Source organism: Thunnus thynnus, chromosome 17 (genome assembly GCF_963924715.1).
Source record: "Thunnus thynnus chromosome 17, fThuThy2.1, whole genome shotgun sequence".
Classification (NCBI taxonomy): Eukaryota; Metazoa; Chordata; class Actinopteri; order Scombriformes; family Scombridae; genus Thunnus; species Thunnus thynnus.
This window is the reverse complement of record NC_089533.1, coordinates 30127332-30147787: the sequence shown is the minus strand read 5'-3', so window position 1 is coordinate 30147787 and position 20456 is coordinate 30127332. Positions and strand designations below refer to the sequence as shown.

Sequence of the window (20456 nt, the reverse complement as noted above, 5' to 3'; positions counted from 1 at the left end):
TCAGCGAACTGTATGTATGTGGCGGGGGGGGGGCCTCACTCAGCCATCCTTTTGTTAATGGCTGAGTGAGCATTTCATATGAGTAACCTGGAAAAAAACGCAGATGGAGTTGTCCTTTAACTAAGTGACAGAAGCCCTCTGGCAGCCATAGAAATTCTGACAGGAGCAAAGGAAATGAAATGATGTATATATATAGCAACAAAGTCTGTGTAGGGAAGAGGTCAGGGTAGATGGATGGGTCAACAAAACATTAGACTTTAACACGGAAGATCACTGTTCATTTCCAACTGCAAGCCCACACTTAAAAAGACACTACTACGATTGTCCCCTAACCTTAACCACATGGTTATTATCATGACCATGATGACGAAGGTCCCCTAACCTAACCTAACCCTACCATAAGTACATATTTTAATGCAAACCATGATCTTTCCCTGAATCTACCCAGACATTAACCATAGTGCTGTCACATCACATTGGTCTTCTGCTTACCTTTTCTCTATGGAGATGAAGATTGTGCAGTTGTGAGGAAAGTTACTGCAGAGTCTGTACAGGGTTCGGAAAAGGCCATCTGTCAGATCATCATCGTAGCAAACTGGCGACACAAAAAAAATCTAATTATTCATTCTGCTTTTTTTGTCAATCTCTGGATGTGCATCATATCATTCTATGTAAAAGGCTTAAAGAGCTGCAATATGCATTTATTTTAATAGGATAAATGCAATCTCTTTCTCCATGTAGAATGTGTGGTTCATAACAATGCAATGATTGTTCAATAATTTAAGTTGTTTTGTCAATAATCTGACTGGTTTTCGTATTGGAGATGCCACTCCTCATGAATATGGAATGTTTGGGAAAATCTGTTGGGAAGAGTGGGTGGTTTGTTCACTCATTCAATAAATAAATGGGATTTAATGCTTTGTTTTAAAATTAATGTGATTTTGTTAAATTTTTAAGGACAAAAAGGATATCCCAATCAGTAAGTAGGTATTCAGTGGGTTTACTCGAAATTTCAAGTCAATTTATAAATAGATTGTAACAAAAGAAAGTATTTTAATTAATTTATTAATGGATCCCTCTTGGGGTGTGGCATCACCATAATAAAAAAATCAGAGGTTTCTATGTTTAGCTTGATGACAAAACTGAAAAAAAAAGTCAGAGCATACACTCCTGGTCACAAAACAATCAGTAATATCATAAAAACAAATCATGGTTCGTTGCATCTTTTTTGAGAATCCAAGCCAATTTAACTTCTGAATCCTTCATTTCACATTGTCATGGTTCTGTTTCAGCTCAATAACTTACCATCAGCAGCAATGATGAAGCTAGTGTTGTTATACATATCCACTACTTCCTCCTCTGTCCAGTTAAATTCCACATCAGCATCTACAAAGAGTAGACAAATGGACAAACATTTTTTGTGGTCAAAAGTTGGCTGTTCTTGTTGAAGCAGCTCATACCCAAGCTGATGAAGGAGGCCTTGGAAGAAAGTCTTCCAAATTTTCTTTTTCAGTTCATGTACATTACAATCTTTTGTTTTTAACCAGAAATGAAAAATTTGTAATTTGAAGTTACCTTTTATAAACCGAAACAATGAAAAATATGTTATTTGATTATAATTTCAAATCCAAAGACAAAAAGCAAAAAGTAAGCCTTTTTTTATTCCTTAGTTAAAAATGGCAGATGTTAATGTAATGATTAGAAGCACTTCTTCTTCTGCCATTCGTGGCAACTTGTGTATCAACATCACCATTCTCAATTGGCAGCAAAACATGGACCAATATGTCATTTTTAGAAATAATAGTCTCATTAGGGAGTAGGACATGGCCACAGAAAAATTATGTTGCATCTTTTAGGAAAAAATTTACTCAAAACTTTGCTCCATTTGTTAACATAATATACTGCAGTGTCGCAGGTCTTTTATTACAGCACAGATAAATAGGGGTCAAGTGATGTACATTCTGCTTGACCTGAACCATATGGATGATAACTGTTGTAGTCTTTATGAACAAACATGAACAAACATTCCTGTACATATTTACAAGGTATTTTACAGTGAAATATTGACTTGAATTTAGAATTTGGTTGTGTGCGAAAGTTGGGGTGGCTGTGTCCAGGAGGTAGTTCTTTTTAATTGGAAGATCAGTGGTTCGATTCCCAGCTCCTCCAGTCCACATGTCAGAATGTCCTTGGGCAAGGTATTGAACCCCAAATTGCTCCCGATGGCTGCACCAGCACCCTGCATGGTAGCTTGCCACCACTGGTGTGAGTGTGAGTGAATGTGGCTTGTAGTGAGTCTAAAAGCACTTTGCATGGTCGGAGGACTACAAAGGCCCTATATAAGTGCAAATCATTAACAATTTACCGTAAAGCTGGTTAACCGTTCAAGTAGCTTGCTGGCTTTTTTTTAGCTGGCTTGTTACTTTGTAACATAAGTTGTAAATTTATAATCTGTGTAATTAATTTTAATAAGCTATGAGTTACAGAAAGCCTTTACTAACTACTTCTAACTTGGTTTTCAACTACTGCTGCTTCACATCAGTGTGATATTGCTTTGCTAGGTATGAAAACCCTTTAACAGGTAAAAAAATGGAAGAAACCTCAGGAAGAGCAACAGAGGAGAGATCCCTCTCCAAGGACAGACATGGAATAACTGGTACAGGTCTGAATGTTTGACCTCTACAGGGAGGGGATCTGGTGGCTCTGTTATGCTGTGGGGGTCATTTTGCTGGCATGGTTTGGGTCCACTTAGAGGGAAGGGTCAGTGCAAATCAATACAAAGTTGTTCTGAGTCATCACCTTTATCCTATGATGAAACATTTCTGGATGACAATGACAATGCCCTAATTCATAGCCTTGGCATTGATTCTACAAGTCTCTGGAATTCTTCTGGAGGGATCAACACCATTCTTCAAAAAGATATTCCCTCATATGGTGTTTTGATGATGGTGGTGGAGAGCACTGTCTAACACGTCAGTCCAATACCACTACATTGCTATTCTTGCTACACTGTCAGTCAGTGTCCCCTGACATCCCACATCACATACTACATAGACCCGAGGCCAAACCCCCTTTAGTCATTGCCCTCCAGTGCTCTTTTGCATTTCTTAAATATGCTGGGAGGGAGGGAGGGAGCTAACAGAATTTGAGTGTGTAGTTAACCTTTAATGAAGCTACTGCTCCTGTGCCTTGTGCAAGTCAAAGCCCCCTCCTTTAAATTTGACGTATATGTACAAAATTTGGCAGGAAGATGTACCATCTGCAGACTATAAAAACTAGCCTCTTGGAGCCATACCCTACCCTTCCAACAGGAAGTCAACCATTTTGAGTCTACTTTGCAATTTTTTTGCAAAGTGAAGCCATTGACAGGTGTTGTATTTTAACAATCCTATAGATTTAACCCCAGCAACTTCAAATTTGTTAGGTTACATCTAAACACCTTTGTGATGCTAAATTGTGAAGCTTTAGCATCACTGATTGACTGCATGGCAGGGTCTCGCATTAAATAAACAAATAAAAATCAAATAGTTATAAGATGTCTTTTGTGTACAATGAATCATAAAGGTGCATTAGGTCAAACACACAATCTGTCACTTCATCAGTGCTTCATTTTCTCATGAAAATTAAAAGTAGTAGTTAGGACCAATATGTCTGGTTTGAGAAATAGAGTAGATGTGGATCTTAAAAGTAATGCTAGCCTATAGTATGGGCTAAGACAAGTTCAGTATCACACTTTGCCAACTTATTCTAATGAGTACACGTAAATTAAACATGCTGATTGTGGCTGTTTACAGTTTGGAACATTAACATGATCACCTCATTAATGCAGTGAGTGTTCTTCATTCTTCAGCAATTTGAGAACACACACACACACACGTTCTTCATCAGTTAACTGAACTGTTAGACAACAGAGCTTCAATTTGACACATCACCTTGTGCCTAACACTAAATAGGCTGTGCACAAGACCGGAGCTTCCTTTTACAGAGAGCCATTGTGCAGTCTCATATTTAATGGAGCACTGTTTCGAACAGCTGCCTGGAAACAACCCCCTCTGAATCTTCAACACGTCTGGCCATGCGACTCAGACATATTGTAAATGGTTTCATTTTGACAGTCAGGCATGATATCTCGTTGGCTACAACATCATCTGATCAAATTCATCTTTATTCCTATTATTTGAAAGCCCCTCAGAAGCCTCATAGCTGGTCTCTGTGCCCATTTCATTGATTGAGCAACAGTGATAGTAACTGTTCATGTCCTCTTGCCATAAAATCCAACTTCAATGTGCATAAGACCTTACCAGTACCAGAGTGAGAGCCATTTTGCACACATATTTGTCTATTTTGTGAGCATCAGCGAGGACCAGACTTTAATTTACTAATGGGATCAATGTGTGCTTTGATATTTAACAGTAGGCCTTTTGGAACAGCTGTCTGCAGTAAACATCTCCAACAAACCTGGTTATGAGACTCAAGCACAATATAATTTGATTGATCATGATGGACAGTCACCTTGATCTTATAAATACACTGTATGCAGAATTATTAGGCAAGTGAGTATTCTGACCTTATCATGACTTCGATGCACATTTTCCAACTCCAAACCATATAAACTTGAATGCTTATTGGATTTAATCATTTTCAGGTGTGTATTTGTGTAATGAGGGAGGGTGTGGCCTAAAGCAATTAACACCTTACAGTTGCATGCAAAAATTTGGGCACCCCTTGAAAATACCCTAACCTTAACCCTAACCCATTTTGGTAATTTTTTAATTGAAAAGATGTAAATATAGCCCCTCCAGGATATGGAACATAAAACACATATTTTCAGCAAAAATTGATGATTAGATACTTTTTATGTCATTAATTGAACAAAAATAAAACAAATAAAAACATCATTGTGGCATGAGCAAAGGTTTGGGCACCCAAAGTCACAGATTCTTTTTACAAGGTTTCAAACCTTAATCAGCTCATTAGGCCTGAGGTTTGTCAACAACTGTCATTAGGAAATGTCAGCTGGTGCCAGTTTCAGACTCTTCAAACCTTGTGTGAACACTAAGCAACTATGGATTCCTATAAGCAGCTATGTAAGACTCTGAAAATGAAAGTTATAGATGCCCACAATGCAGGGGAAGGCTACCAGAAGATAGAAAAATGTTGTCAGCTTGCAGTTTCCTCAGTGTAAAATGTAATTAAGAGATGGCAGTTTAGGGGAACTGTGGAGGTCAAGATGAGATCTGGAATACCAAGAAAACTCTCAGAGAGAACTGCTCATATGCTGGTCAGAAAGGCTAATTAAAACCCCCATTTGACTGCAAAAACCTGCAAGAAGATTTAGCAGACTCAGGAGTGGTGGTGCACCATTCCACTGTGCAGCGATGCTTGCACAAACAAGACCTTTATGGAAGAGTCAGTGGAAGAAAACCTTACCTGTGTCCTCATCATAAAATCAAATGTCAGAAGTATGCAACGGAACATCTACAGAAGCCTGATGTATTTTGGAAACAAGTGCTGTGGACTGATGAAGTCAAAATAGAACTCTTTGGCCACAATCAGCAAAGGTATGTTTGGAGAAAAAAAGGAGAAGCATTTCATGAAAAGAACACCTTGCCAACTTTAAACATGGGGGTAGATCTATCATGCTTTGGGGTTCTGTTGTAGCCAGTAGCATAGGAAATATTGCATGGTTGAAGGGAAGAAAATACAGGGTTTACCATACATTCATTTATTTGTGGTGGCCGGCCACAATATCAACATTGACCGCCACATAGATTTTCTTTTTTTTTTTTTACTATTTAAAATGGGTAAAATCTTATTTCATGGTAGACCTGAATACAGCGCATTAATTCACTCCAACAGACCCGTCTGTGAATAGCCGGCAGGGGCAGAAGGACTGTTATTGGCTTTTCCCCGCAGAAAAGACGGCTGGCCAAATTCTTGAGTAGATTCAAACTGGTGTTCATGAATGGTTAGTATCATGAACATCTGCATAATTTTCCGCCAGAAAAAAAATTAGGAGGTGTTAACGTATGTAAAGGTGTTATCAATACTTAGGACAAGAGATGCTACAATTATAAACTAAAGTGCCTGCTCCGTGAGTCTGCAGCAGTAGCAGAGTTGCAGCACTGAGTAGCACAGTGAGACATTCTACCACAGACCTCCCTCCTGCTCTCTGCTGTAGTTGTTAACAAGCAGCAGCTCATGTCTCCCCGGGTCTCAGTGCCGGTCCCTCAGTCCCACTCTCTACCTGCTCAGCCTGCTCTCTGCATGGTAGGCGGGTTGCTCCAGTTCTAGTTGAAAGCAGCAGTTGTACTCTGGCTCATCCTTGCATCTGTGTGCAGCCACACACACATACACACACTTTCTCTCTCTCTGTTGACCACACGCTCCCTGTGCACTGAGCTATTCCTTAAAGTAGCTATGCTACTTATATAATACACTTTAATTTAGAAAACATATTAAAATACTTTTTTTTTTTTTTTAATTCCCGATGCTTAGGCCCGGTGGGGGGTACACTGCGAGGTGGAAATCCTGCAAGAAGTTATCTCTAATAAGTTAGTCTATGTTCTGTGTTTTGACAACACTGTAAAAATACAGCTTGGTTGTCAAGGTTAGTTATACAAAGCTGTGCGGTATTTGCAGTTGAGAACACCCCCTTCCACCCCTCCAAGAATATTGCAGAACTAGAAGCCTTTTACAAGGAAGAATGGGAGAAAATCTCAAATACAAGAATTGAAAGAATTTTAGCTGGCTCCAAATACCGTTTACAAGCTGTGATATCTGCCAGAGGGGGTGTTCTTAAGTACTGACTATGTAGGGTGCCTAAACATTTACACATGCCACAATGATTTTTTATTTATTTATTTTTTGTTCAGTTTATGACATAATTAATGTTTGCTAAAAATATTGTGTTTTATGTTCCATATCCTAGAGAGGCTGTATTTACATATTTTCAATTTAAAAAAATCACCAAAATATGCAACCATTCTCACATCACATCAATGTGTAGCAGCATTTGTCCCCAGTGCAAAACATATTAGTTCCACAACAATGGCTATAAAATTGTGAGATGCCTACTTTTTAAAAATCTTTTCTATTAGCCTGTGTCCACATCACGTGACTGTTAAGTTTCTGCCTGTGAAAAAAACCAAAAACAGATTTACAGATTTTGATTTATTGAACAAGACAGTGTGCAGTATTAAGCGTAAATGATGCCCTGCACCGGAGTTAGCTTGAAGCTAATTTGCATCTGTAGTCCATTATAATCAAAACATACAACAGCACAACAACAAACAGTACAAAGCAAAAAACAAAACAAAACACAAAGAACACACCATACAAAATACAAAGCTACACACAACAGCACATCACATACACCCACAATGTCAATTAAGAATTAATAATGTATACTAGGCTCAGCGGTCATACAGCTGATTCGTCTTTAGTTGATTTTTTAATTTTTTATATTTTTTTTAATTTGGCCTTGAATGCATTGATAGAACTACAGTTCTTCATATAATCAGGTAGGGCATTCCACTGAGTGGTGGCTTTCACACAGAAAGCTGACTGCCCAAATGCAGTATGACGAAATGGTATGGTACAATCTTGTATAAAGGACATTCTGGAGGATCTAATAGAACTTACTGAGTGAGTGTACACAAAGTCACATAGTGGAGGGGGGGCCAAACCATTTAAAATTTTATAAACTAGACACAAATTTGAGAATAATCTAAAATTGTCAAAGCTCAGTAAATTGTATTTCTCCAGTACCCTACAGTGATGGAAATGCATTGTTTTTAGAGTTTGTTTGTATAAGGACTCAAGGGGTTTTGTGGCTGTTTCTCCAGCCTGCCCCCTACATGTGATGCAATAAGACATATGAGAAAGAATCATAGCATGCATAAATATCTTGGCTGCGTCCAAAGAGAGACAGTTTCTAATATGTCTAAAATTTGCTAAATTGTGCTTTATGGTTTTAACCGTTTTTTCAACATGTTTCTTAAAGTTCAAATTTGGATCCAGTGTCACACCAAGATATTTAAAATCAGTAACTATGTCAATTTTTTCACCTTTGATGAGAATATCAGCGTTGAAAAAATTGACATTGTGACAGCTGATATTCCTTTTATTCTCAGTGGAAAATGCAATATTTAAGCAATATTCACTTGAGGGTGTGCTTTACCAACATCGTTGGCATGACAGCAATGTGGTCAGGAACGAGGCGCTTGCACTGAATTCCATAAGCATCACTGAAGTACCAACAATAAGGTAAAGCACACCCTCGAATGTAATATTGCGTTTATACAACATTTACCAACAAAATAAAAGATACAAACAAAAAAAACCAAAAACTTTTTGCTTGTGTTATCTCTGTTTCCATAGAACTACATGGGGTATGACTAATACGTGGAAAACAATCACTCAGGTCAGTAGAATCCTATGTAATAAAACCTAGTTAACTACTCCAGCAGGTAGGTCAACCCTTAGTAATGACCTAGCAACAGAGACGATTCAATCAAGTTCGATTCCATCAAGTCTATTAGCTTAGCTAATCAAGCTAATGCTTTCTGGAGATCGCAACATTTCCCAAACTGAATAAATACCATATATATAAACACAAAAGTGCTTTGCTAGCTCAATCTCTTTGTGACTAAGATATCCGCTGAAATTTTTTTTTTCCATTGACAGATTTAGCTACTATGTCCGCAAACTTCACGGACATTTTTAACCTAACTTAGTAGCGTCGTGTCACTAGCACAGCTGGTGGAGGATGCCTGAGTGGAAGCTGAGATATACTCTCAACTGAAGGGAAAATGGCTAAGTTTTGCTGTGTATGGGGGTGCCAGGTAACGATGAAGAGTGAAGAAGGGTTTGGGTTTTGTGTCAGAATCACTCAGAATCTTGTGAACTTAATGGAACACTGATGAGGGAACAGTACAAACCACTGAGCTACTCAGGAATCCCAGCATAACACAGTAAAAGTTTCTTGAGGAGAAACTGATTACTGTAAAAACTTAAGTTTCTAACCTCAAGATTTGTACATTATTAGTGGCAGCAGAAGTAGCTGAGCATAAGGATATATGTCTACACAGTGCTTCAGGAGGAGAGAATCTGTAAATTTTAGAAAGGGAGGGTGAGGAGACACACAGCCTGCAGACTGTATGGCAGTGAATGAGAGCTTGACAATGCTCTCAATATCAATTTAGGTTTAGATCTCAAAAACTATAACTCCGATGGGTTATATGTTTGAAGTTGTTTCATAGGTTGTTGACATAGCCTCCTGAGGGGGCGAAAGTTGGCTGTGATGCAGCTTCTGGAAGCTAACCAATCAGGACAGAGTGGGAGTTTTGAGTTTTGAACTGTGTGAACTCATGCTAAGATATTCCATATAAATATAGACCTGGAAATGTGCAGACTACGGCCCCTTTAAGGAGTATAAATAAAAATAAAATACATAAATATTAAAGCAAAATCAATAGTATTAGTAAATAAAGAGGTCTTCAGCTTACAATAAAGGTCAGTATAGTCTGGCTTTATTAATTTGTAAAGTCTTAAGGATCTTAGGAGGATGTCAGCTTTTACGGTTCTGTTGTCTGCTTTTGCGGTTGTGTTTTCTGCTTTTGCGGTTGTGTTTTGTTATTTGTTGTTGTGTTTTGTTATTTGCTGTTGTGTTTTGTTATTTGTTGTTGTGTTTTGTGATTTGTTGTGTTTTCTCTTTTGTTGTCGTGTTTTGTTATTTGTTGTTGTGTTTTGTTATTTGTTGTTGTGTTTTGTTATTTGTTGTTATGTTTTTTGATTTGTTGTTGTGATTTGCACTTCAGGGCCACTGTAGTTTTATTATCAATTCACTTTGGTCATGTCCAAGTTTGAATCAATTCTGGACTAAGGTACTTAAAATTTTTTCATAGAGGTGTCATAGTCATGTCATGTGTCAAGGTCATAGAGCCCAGAACAAAATTTGGCAGTGTTTGGTGTGGCACTCAGTGATTGGAATCTCTCTCAAGCCCAGACTGAAGCTCTGTCCTTCTCATCACTTTTAGGAGGACGTTTCATTCTATGTAATTGTGTCTGTAAACACAACACACATAATATACTGTTCTTTTACTTTATTTTCATTGGAATGTCAAGATATTTATATGATAGCTCTCAGACAACATGTTAGTTTTTGTGTGTCTTTTTGTATGTTGGCCAGTACTCCAGATAGTGACTGCAAAAAATAAGTATGTTACCTGTACAAAGGTCATGCTGGAGCCAATCCAATTTTCTCACTCTCACCTCACCACCTGATGGTCAGAAAACATAGTATTTAGCCAAACTTTTATATGCTTTTCTTGGGTTTTCATTTTACTCTACAGTTTAAGTCAAAATGTAACTTTTTTCCAGCTCATTAACAAATTTGACAAGAAAAAAAATCTAAAAACAAAATGCAGAAATAGGGTACAAGTTACAACAAAATCAAAGTCTGCAAAAGCCATTCAGTATCTCATGGGGCCTCAAATCATAGGGTCAGTTGTTGGGAGTTTTGGTGCAACAGACAAATACAAATGAGAGAAAGAAAGAAAGAAAGAAAGAAAGAAAGAAAGAAAGAAAGACCTCCAGGCTGACTAAGGAATAGAACAGCAAAAGGGCCTGCGGTGTCAGGAGGAACTGGAAATAATTGAGGGGAAATGAGGGGAAAAAGAAAAAGTAATCTCACAGTGGGTACGTTTACATGCACACTAATATTCCACTATTATTCCGAATATGACAATATTCTGAATTTGATACAAGTCATGTACACAGCATATTCTGTTTGGATATTCCAAATCAGGCCTTATCTGAATGTAACATTTTCCGATTAAGACGTGGGATATGCCGGTATTATTCTAGTTTTAGGAGCATTCTTTGGACATGTATACAGTGCATTTAGAATATGGGTCTCAATTAGGTTTTTTTACTGTAGTTTACAACACACAGCTCTCTTGCCTGTTTACCCCTGCACTGGCAAAATGACATATACTGAAGCTGGAAGGCAGACAGAGGAGAGGAATAAGGGCAAAAAATTGAATATTTTGTGCATGTAAACGTAGTCAGTGATATCTCACCTGAAGGCTCCATCAAGTGTGTATTTAATGTAACATTTCTCCTGCACATGCTTAGAAGGTCCTCCCCCACATCTGCAACACAAAATTAGATAATTCAGCCATGAAAACAAACAGTAAAATGTCTACTGTTTGCTAAACTTCAAAATAGTTTTGCTCTATCATACCTATCCAAATCCCCCCAAAAGGACATTAAAGCACATTTTTAAGGTACAGTACCTTGAATTTAGAAAAGGGCTACAATTCAGCTTTACAATGTGTGTGTTGTCACTGCTTGAATATCTGAATTAAACTGAGGATTCTGTGAATACAACTGAGACGACTTGAGAATGGAAGTTCATTCTTGACCTTAGTTTAAGTAGGTGTGACAAAATATTCTCAACACCTTTTCTGAGCTTTCAAACTAATTTTACAGTCTTCATTAGTGGTCACCTGATAAAATCTAAGCCAGCTCCATTCCCTGATGAAGACCATGAGATGCAGTTTAAGGTGCAGAAGAAAACAAGTAAATTGACCTTTGCCTTCAGATTACTTGCACATAGTGTTACCAAGATCTAGAATGGCCTTGCATGTTTCAAGTTGATTCAGTTGTATTCACAGAATAGTTTGTTTTTTTTAAATTTCAGACTAATATATTCAAAGAGAAATAAGACATACAGTAGCTGATCAGTATACAATTTGATTAGGATCTACTTGATGACATTATACCTGTGCAGTACACTGTTTTGGCTATGGTTGCCATGATGATGCTGGCTAGGCCAGTTCCTGCTCCCAGCTCTAGGACTGTTGCTCCTTTGAACATGAATGGCTTAGAAAGGATGAAGTCAGCCAAGAGGAATGCCCCTCGCCATACCTGAGGTAAGCAAAAAAGAAATTATACTTTTAATGCCTTCTTGACATCAACCATCCCCAACACAAACAATTCATGGCAAGTTTTTCCATTTACATAATGTCATTTCCATTCATCATATTATATTTATATTTAACATTTTGAAAAATATATTTATTAAAATGAATTTAAATCAAAATAAAACTCTTACTTCAACTAAATTAGAATGATAAAACAAAATATTTATTTTTTTACTTTTATCTATTGGTCAGGGTTGGACACATATACAATGCATGATATGCATACACATTAGGACTAAGAATCTCGAGGTTATCACATTTTTTGAGAACTGTGCAGCTCAGCTTGTCATGTAAAAAATAAGGCAAGACTTGATAACACACAGTGATTACATAGAAATGTGACCTTACAGTAAGAGAAGCTATGCAAGCCATAATACATACTGGACCTCACATATACATCTATTTTTACTCTTACATATTCATTCTACTCTCATATACAGTGCATACTGTATATTTTCCTTCTGATATATATTTATTTTTATTCTCACAAACACACACACACAAACATTTTTATTCTCATATACAGTACCTGTCAAAAGTTTGGACACACCTCTTGAATGAGAAAGTGTGTCTAAACTTTTGACTGGTACAGTACATATATTTTAACTGACAAATTCACATATTTTAACTCAGATAATCATCAGTTTTTTTTTTAAGTCTGTCTTAAAACAACAGTCAGGTACCCAAATGAAGATTCATTTGATGAAGATTAGAAGATCCCTTCACAATGCACTTACTTGTAAGTGATGGGGGACATAAACCACAAGTCTCCTGTGCAAAAATGTATTTAAAAGTCTATCTTAATCTAATATGAAGCTTCAGCTGTCCAAATGAGTCATATCAAGTAGGTATCTCCTGGTATACATCCACTTGATATGACTAACTCAGACTGCTGAAGCCTCATATAAGTTAAAGATAAGTGTGTAAAAGGATAGGTTAACAGTTTTTCCAGTGTGTCTTAATCCTATGTATGTATATATATATATAAAATTTAGCACAAAAAGTAAGGAAATTTGTGTTTGGTAGATTGTTGTAACGATGCTTCTTGGCAATAAGTCTTATACCGTTGGAGAGCCTGTTTATTTCTCTTTTAAATGGTGCCACATTTGTAAGGAACATGCATTTGTGGGATGAGCAACAGAGCTGAGTATGTGGCTTGCGCCCATGAAAAATTTGCCAAATCTTCTCAGTGCCAAACAGCTTATTTTGCTGTTGCTAGTGACTCTTGTTTTAAGCTTCTGGTACCCCCAGGTGCTGCCAATCAGGTGCCTGATTGGCATCTGATTGGCAGCACCTGTGAGCATGGGCCCTGCTACAGTGGTCAGTAGGTGTCTGCTCCAAGAATTGGCATGCCAGGTTTGACTGATCTGGATAGGGTCCGTACGATAGGGCAACTTCAAGCTGGTTGTGGCATTATTTGGAGTGAGCCCTAGTACCATCTCCAAGGCCAAGTTCCATATAACGGGGGATGTCAGAGACAGGCCGCGAAGTGGGTGTCCCAAAAAGACGACACCCCAAGAAGACCGTTTCTTCACCCTGTCAGCACTTAGCCTGCAGTATGTAGGTTGTCCTCTACAGATTTGCAGTCAAGGTTTGCAGGACAATATAGATAGAGAAGATTTGACAAATTTTTCATGAGCGCAACTCACATACTCAGCTCTGCTGCTCCTCCCACAAATGCATGTTCCTTACAAATGTGGCACTATTTAAAAGGGAAATAAACAGGTTTTCCAACGGTATAAGATTTATTGTCATGAAGCATTGTTACAAAATAATAATCTAATAGTTAATAACAAACTGCGACATGTGCGCCATGTCCAGATCTGAGGCCAGCTCCATTCAGACGATCCATCAATCCCTTACACTCAGTCCTCTTCCCCCTTTTTATTCAACGTATTTGTGTGGTGTCGTTCCCTCCTTTTCCTTTATTTTGGTATATTTCCTAATGAAATAAAGGGAGAGGTTGACACATGCACTGTACTGCACTGAAAAGCCCACTGAGATAGTCTATGTGCATACTAACTTCCACACCAGGTGTTCAAGCTGTTGTTGGGCCTTGGCTACAAGTTTGGCTATCAGCAATAATTAATGATTATCAAGATAATTATTAATTATTAAAATCAATAAAATTATTAATAAGAATTAACAATAAAGGGGCACCACCCTGAAGTCAGGGAAAAAGATAGCCAATTCAGTCTCAAAGTGAACTTATCTATCAATTTGAACTTTGCTTAACAATTAACTTAATAACTATAAACAAATTACCATATCAATAACTAGTTATGGTTGAAGGATTTTGGAGTTCTTTGCAGAACAGCGGTTGGCAAAACTCATTCTTGTGCAACATTAAAACAGACAACAGGTATATCCAAAAACATTTATTGAACAAAAGGTAAAAGAGCAAATCACACAATATTAATCTAGCTAAGTGTACTTATATACAAGTGTATGTGTATGTGTGTGTGTATGTGTGTGTATGTGTGTGTGTGAGAAAGACAATGGCAAGATGGCTGAAGTCACCTGGTGACTGAGCACATGGCATGCAGACAATATGACAGAGGAGGACTACAGAGACAAAAGGCCAGACCTTAACACAAGGGCAACTGACCTAAGAATGACTATCATGACTAAGCTGGACACCCGGCACCTCCCTAACCTATTACCAAGGCTAAGTGACAAAGTACCCTCTGAAAGTCTGCTAGAGGATGTGAATGCAGCACTATGTACTATCCCTACTAGGACTGTAACTGAGACCAATCAGCTGATATACACCACAGCAACAGTGATCCTAGAGATGCTTGGCTACAAGATGAACACCATAAGACACAAAGAGCATTACCCCCCATGGAGCGGGAGGCTGGAGGCCAAGATCAAGGCAACACGGAGAGAAGTTAGTCAACTCTCAGAGCTACAGAAAGGTGTGGGGACGAAAGGGATACCCAGGAAGTACAACAAGCTGTCTATACCTGAGGCACTGGAGACTGCCAAGCAAAGGCTCACAGCTCTGGCTACCCCCCTGAAGAGATACACAGGAGTAGCAGAAGCCAGGAGAATAAATAGGATGTTCTCCACCGAACCATCCAAAGTGTACTCTCAGTGGCAAAGTAATAACACAAGAACAGATCCACCCAGGGCTGAGACTGAACAATACTGGAAGAGCATATGGGAGAAGGAGGCATCACATAACACCAATGCTCAGTGGCTAGTGGATCTAAGAGCAGACCACAGCAATCTCCCAGAACTAGATCCAGTAACCATTACAATGGCAGATATCCAAGTGTCAGGTATGAAGAGCTGGACAGCACCTGACCCAAAAATGATCCACACCTACTGGCTAAAGAAACTGACTGCACTCCATGAACGCCTGGCAGCACAAATGAACCAGCTGCTGATGGATGGGACGCACCCAGAGTGGTTAACCCAAGGGCGGACAGTCCTGATCATGAAGGACCCCCAGAAGGGCACGATCCCATCCAACTACTGGCCAATAACCTGCCTCTGTACAACATGGAAGCTCCTGTCAGGCATCATAGTGGCTAAGATGAATAGGCACATGGCCCAATACATGAGCAGGGCCCAGAAAGGAACTGGTAGTAATACCAGGGGTGCTAAGCACCAGCTAATGGTCAATAAAGCAGTCACCCAAGACTGCAAGGCCAGGCAGACCAACCTGCACACCGCCTGGATTGACCACAAGAAGGCCTATGACTCAATGCCACACACATGGATACTGGAATGCTTGGAAATGTACAACATCAACAGGACACTAAGAGCCTTCATCAAGAGCTCAATGGGCCTGTGGAAAACAACTCTGGAGGCCAACTCAAAGCCAATTGCACAAGTTACCATCAAGTGCGGCATATGCCAAGGTGATGCACTATTTCCGCTGCTGTTCTGCATAGGCCTGAAACCCCCCCCAGCCAGATCATATCAAAGAGTGGCTACGGATACTGGTTCCGAAGTGGAACAACCATCAGTCACCTCCTCTACATGGATGACATCAAGCTTTATGCCAGGAATGAGCGAGACATCAACTCACTGATCCACCTCACCAGGATCTACAGCAACGACATCGGAATGTCATTCAGACTAGATAAGTGTGGTCGGATGGTATCGAAGAGAGGGAAGATGATCAGAATGGAGGGGGTTGAACTACCAGAAGGCAGCATTGCAGATGTTCAGGACAGCTACAAATACCTTGGGATCCCGCAGGCAAATGTGAACCTTGAAGAGGCCGCAAATAAGTCAGCCACAGCCAAATACCTACACAGAGTAAGGCAGGTCCTGAAAAGTGGGCTGAATGGGAAGAAGATACGGGCCATCAATGTGTATGCCCTGCCAGTCATCAGATACCCCGCTGGTATAATAAGCTGGCCAAAGGAGGAGATAGAGGCTACTGATATCAAGACAAGAAAGCTCCTCACAATGCATGGAGCGTTTCACCCCAAGTCCAGCACCCTGAGACTGTACACTAAACGGAACGAGGGAGGCAGAGGACTGGTGAGCATTAGAGCCACTGTCCAGGATGAAACCACCAACATCCAGGAATACATCAGGAAGATGGCCCCCAAAGGTGAGCTGCTAAGTGAATACCTCAAGCAGCAGAAACCCAATGATGCAGAGGAGGAGTAACCATCATGGAGGGACAAGCCCCTACACGGCATGTACCACGGACAGATATAAAAAGTGGATGATATCAAGAAATCCTACCAGTGGCTGGAAAAGGCTGAAGGACAGCACAGAAGCACTAATCATGGCAGCACAAGAACAGGCACTCAGTACAAGATCAATAGAGGTGGGGATCTACCACACCAGACAGGACCCCAGGTGCAGGCTGTGCAAAGATGCTCCTGAGACAGTTCAGCACATAATAGCAGGGTGTAAGATGAAGGCAGGAACAGCGTATATGGAACGCCATAACCAAGTGGCTGGCATAGTGTACAGGAACATCTGCACTGAGTATGGGTTGGAGGTCCCAAGGTCATAAATGGAAGACACCTCCTAAGGTGGTTGAGAATGACCAAGCCAAGATCCTGTGGGACTTCCAAATCCAGACTGACAAACTGGTGATGGCTAACCAACCGGACATTGTGTTGATTGACAAACAACAGAAGAAGGCAGTAGTGATAGATGTAGCAATCCCAAGCGACAGCAACATCAAGAAGAAGCAACACCAGAAGATCGAAAAATACCAAGGGCTGAAAGAGGAGCTAGAAAAGATGTGGGGAGTAAAGGCAACAGTGGTGCCAGTGGTAATCGGAGCACTGGGGGCTGTGACCCACAAACTGGGGGAGTGGCTCCAGCAGATTCCAAGTACAACATCTGAGGTCTCTGTCCAGAAGAGCGCAGTTCTAGGAACAGCTAAGATAGTGCGCAGAACCCTCAAACTCCCAGGCCTCTGGTAGAGGACCCGAGCTTGAGGAAGACACACCTCCACCCCCCATGGGAGGGGAGTGACAGGGAGATTTTTTTATACATACATATATATATATATACACATATAAATAAGCGCAACAAAGTAAAATACCAAAGTCATCACTGTGCCTGTGGCCTATTAAAGGTTACTACCATGTATTAGAACATTTTTATAGAACACACTTTAATATTTGACCAAAGGTCATACACTCACTTCACAAAGCTGGGTTTTATGTGGAAAAACCACTACATTCCATGTGATTGAGGAATCAGACAATGGATGGCTAATGGTGAGTGACAGAGAAAAAGGAGGAGTTGAGTGAGAAATTTTACTGACCTGTTTGCCGACATCCTCCAGGGGTGTTGCCATAGTGTGCTCTGTAAAAAAGATTGTATATATAAAGTAAATGCACAGGCTGTGTGTGTACAGTATAGTGCACTATACTTACTCACAGCCATTTCATGAGAGTCCAAACTCTGAGTGAGATATATATACATTAGGGATGGGTATTGTTAGGATTTTATCGATACTCCTAATCTGCCCAGTTCTTTATACTACTTATAATACTTATTGGTTCTTTTTCATAACTACAGAATTGCTTTTTTAAAAATATATTATTTTAAAAAAATAAATTCAGAACAAGATTAGAATTGATTTATATTTCAAATAAAATTGTTTCCAGAGCAGCAACAGTAATGTTTATAGCAAAGTCACTTTATACATTCAATATCCCATAAGAAATAAATCAAAATGTCAAAAAAATCAATAACATTCCTGACATCAAAATATTGAGTGAAGCTTAGAAAGAATGAAGAACACAGACATCAGTCATTATCAGTCATGCATCCTGACCACTGTCCTCCTTCCTCTGCTGATGAGGATCTACTGCCTGCAGGTACTGCCAGTAGGGAGAGGAGGGGCTGGTTTGGGATGGGGGGAATTTAGCTGCTGTCTCAGCCAGCAGCTAAATTTACAAGAATGTGCCAACTTCTTTAAAAAGAAACTGATGATAGTTTTGGCCAGACATTGCTGGGTTTATTATCGATCATATTTGCAATATTTTTCTTCAGTAATGTGCTGTTTGGATTACATCATCTTTACAACTCTAAACAAATAATTTATTTGTACATGTAAATGTATAGAAATATATTATGCATAGATGTGCCTTATCTGGAGAAAAACATCTCATCTCAGTTTTTATTAAGAAATTCAAACACCACAGTAGAACCATTGAAACTTGCGACTGTCATGCTTTATTTATTTTTCTTTTATTAATTCCCCTTGCTCTTTTAAAGTGAAAGAAACTCCTTAACAATTACATAAGCAATCCAATATAATATTATATATATATATATACTGAGGTATTCACTTAGCAGCTCATCTTTGGGGGCCATCTTCCTGATGTATTCCTGGATCTTGGTTGTTTCATCTTGGACAGTGTCTCTGACACTCACCAGTCCTCGGTGTACATGTTGATGGCCCGTATCTTGTTCTTCCCATTCAGCTGACTTTTCAGGACCTGCCTTACTCTGTGTAGGTATGTGGCTGTGGCTGACTTCCTTGCGGCCTCCTCAAGGTTCCCATTTGCCTGTGGGTGGGATCCCAAGGTATTTGTAGCTGTCCTTCTGGTAGTTCTGATCCTCGTCCCTCTCTTTGATACCATCTGACCACACTTATCTAGTCCGAATGACATTCCGATGTCGTTGCTGTAGATCCTGGTGATGTGGATCAGTGAGTTGATGTCTCGCTCATTCCTGGCATACAGCTTGATGTCATCCATGTAGAGGAGGTGACTGATGGTTGTTCCACTTCGAAACCGGTATCCATAGCCACTCTGAGATGATCTGGCTGAGGGGGTTCAGGCCTATGCAGAACAGCAGCAGGGATAGTGCAACACCTTGGTATGTGCCGCACTTGATGGTAACACTTGCTTCCCTGGTATTACTACCAATTTGTTTCTGGGCCTTGCTCATGTATTGGGCCATGTGCCCATCTTAGCCGCTATGATGCCTGACAGGAGCTTCCATGTTGTACAGAGCCAGGTTATTGGCTGGCAGTTGGATGGAATCATGCCCTTCTGGGGGTCCTTCATGATCACAACTGTCCACCCTTGGGTTAACCACTCTGGGTGCATCCCATCCATCAGCAGTTGGTTCATTTGTGCTGCCGGGTGTTCATGGAGTGCACTTAGTTTCTTTAGCCAGTAGGTGTGTATTTCCAGGCCCGGTGCTGTCCAACTCTTCATACCTGACACTCTTTCTTGGATGTCTGCTGTAGGATAAAGTCCCTGCATGTTTCGAATGCAGACAGCACAAGCCTCAAACAACAGACCAGCTCTTTCTTCAGCCCCCAGGAATCCTGGCCAATAAAGTGAGGGTCCCAGACTCCTCACTGACCAGACCATCTAAACAACCTCCTGCAAACAGAATGGATCAAATAAGGAACCCCCCATCTCCTGCATGGTCAACAAACCAGACCGCTGACCCAAACCATCTTTGAGCCTTCAAGCTACAAGAGCCAACAAGATAGGTAGATCACCCCTGTGTGAAATGATAGTACCATTTGAATAAATGACCCCCATCATTGGTTATCATAACTCACCCCTAGGAGCCAGTCACACACAGAGACGAGCTGGCACCAACTTTAATAGTGGATTTTGACTTTCAGGACTTGAGTGACCAACCCAAGAACTGATCACTGGGCAAACCAGCATAAGGCACAAGACATGCTGCACAATATGCCATGCTCCAGTGACAGAACACACACACACACACACACACACACACACACACACACACACACACACACACACACACACACACACACACGCACACACATAAACACACATACACACTGTCAAATGGCATGGATCCCTGCCGTTTGCAGTCAGACCAAAGACCAGAGGACTGTAAAATCCATGGATTAGTTTTAGATTTTGTCTAAGAACAATTATTGCTGTATGTTGATATGTGTGTATATCATATGTGTGTTGTTATGTACTTTGGTTAGACTTTTATTCCACTGCCTTTAAGCCAAGACATATACCACTA

At 39.9% G+C, this 20456-nt stretch overlaps 1 protein-coding gene across 4 annotated transcripts in view; it reads right to left on the bottom strand.

Annotated features, from left to right (window-relative positions):
* The window catches only part of mettl22 (methyltransferase 22, Kin17 lysine), a 51737-nt gene that overhangs the window by 17468 nt on the left and 13813 nt on the right, over nucleotides 1–20456 (bottom strand). For all 4 annotated transcript variants that reach the window (XR_010924316.1, XM_067571407.1, XM_067571406.1 and 1 more), the window contains exons 5-10: nucleotides 17743–17783; nucleotides 11790–11934; nucleotides 11085–11156; nucleotides 10230–10283; nucleotides 1306–1386; nucleotides 493–595 (exon numbers count right to left, since the gene is read on the bottom strand). Coding sequence is in view for 3 of the 4 variants with exons in the window: in XM_067571407.1 (XP_067427508.1) it covers nucleotides 493–595; nucleotides 1306–1386; nucleotides 10230–10283; nucleotides 11085–11156; nucleotides 11790–11934; nucleotides 17743–17783 (496 nt within the window). In the remaining variant the exon portion in view is untranslated. The remainder of the gene's footprint in view (nucleotides 1–492; nucleotides 596–1305; nucleotides 1387–10229; nucleotides 10284–11084; nucleotides 11157–11789; nucleotides 11935–17742; nucleotides 17784–20456) is intronic.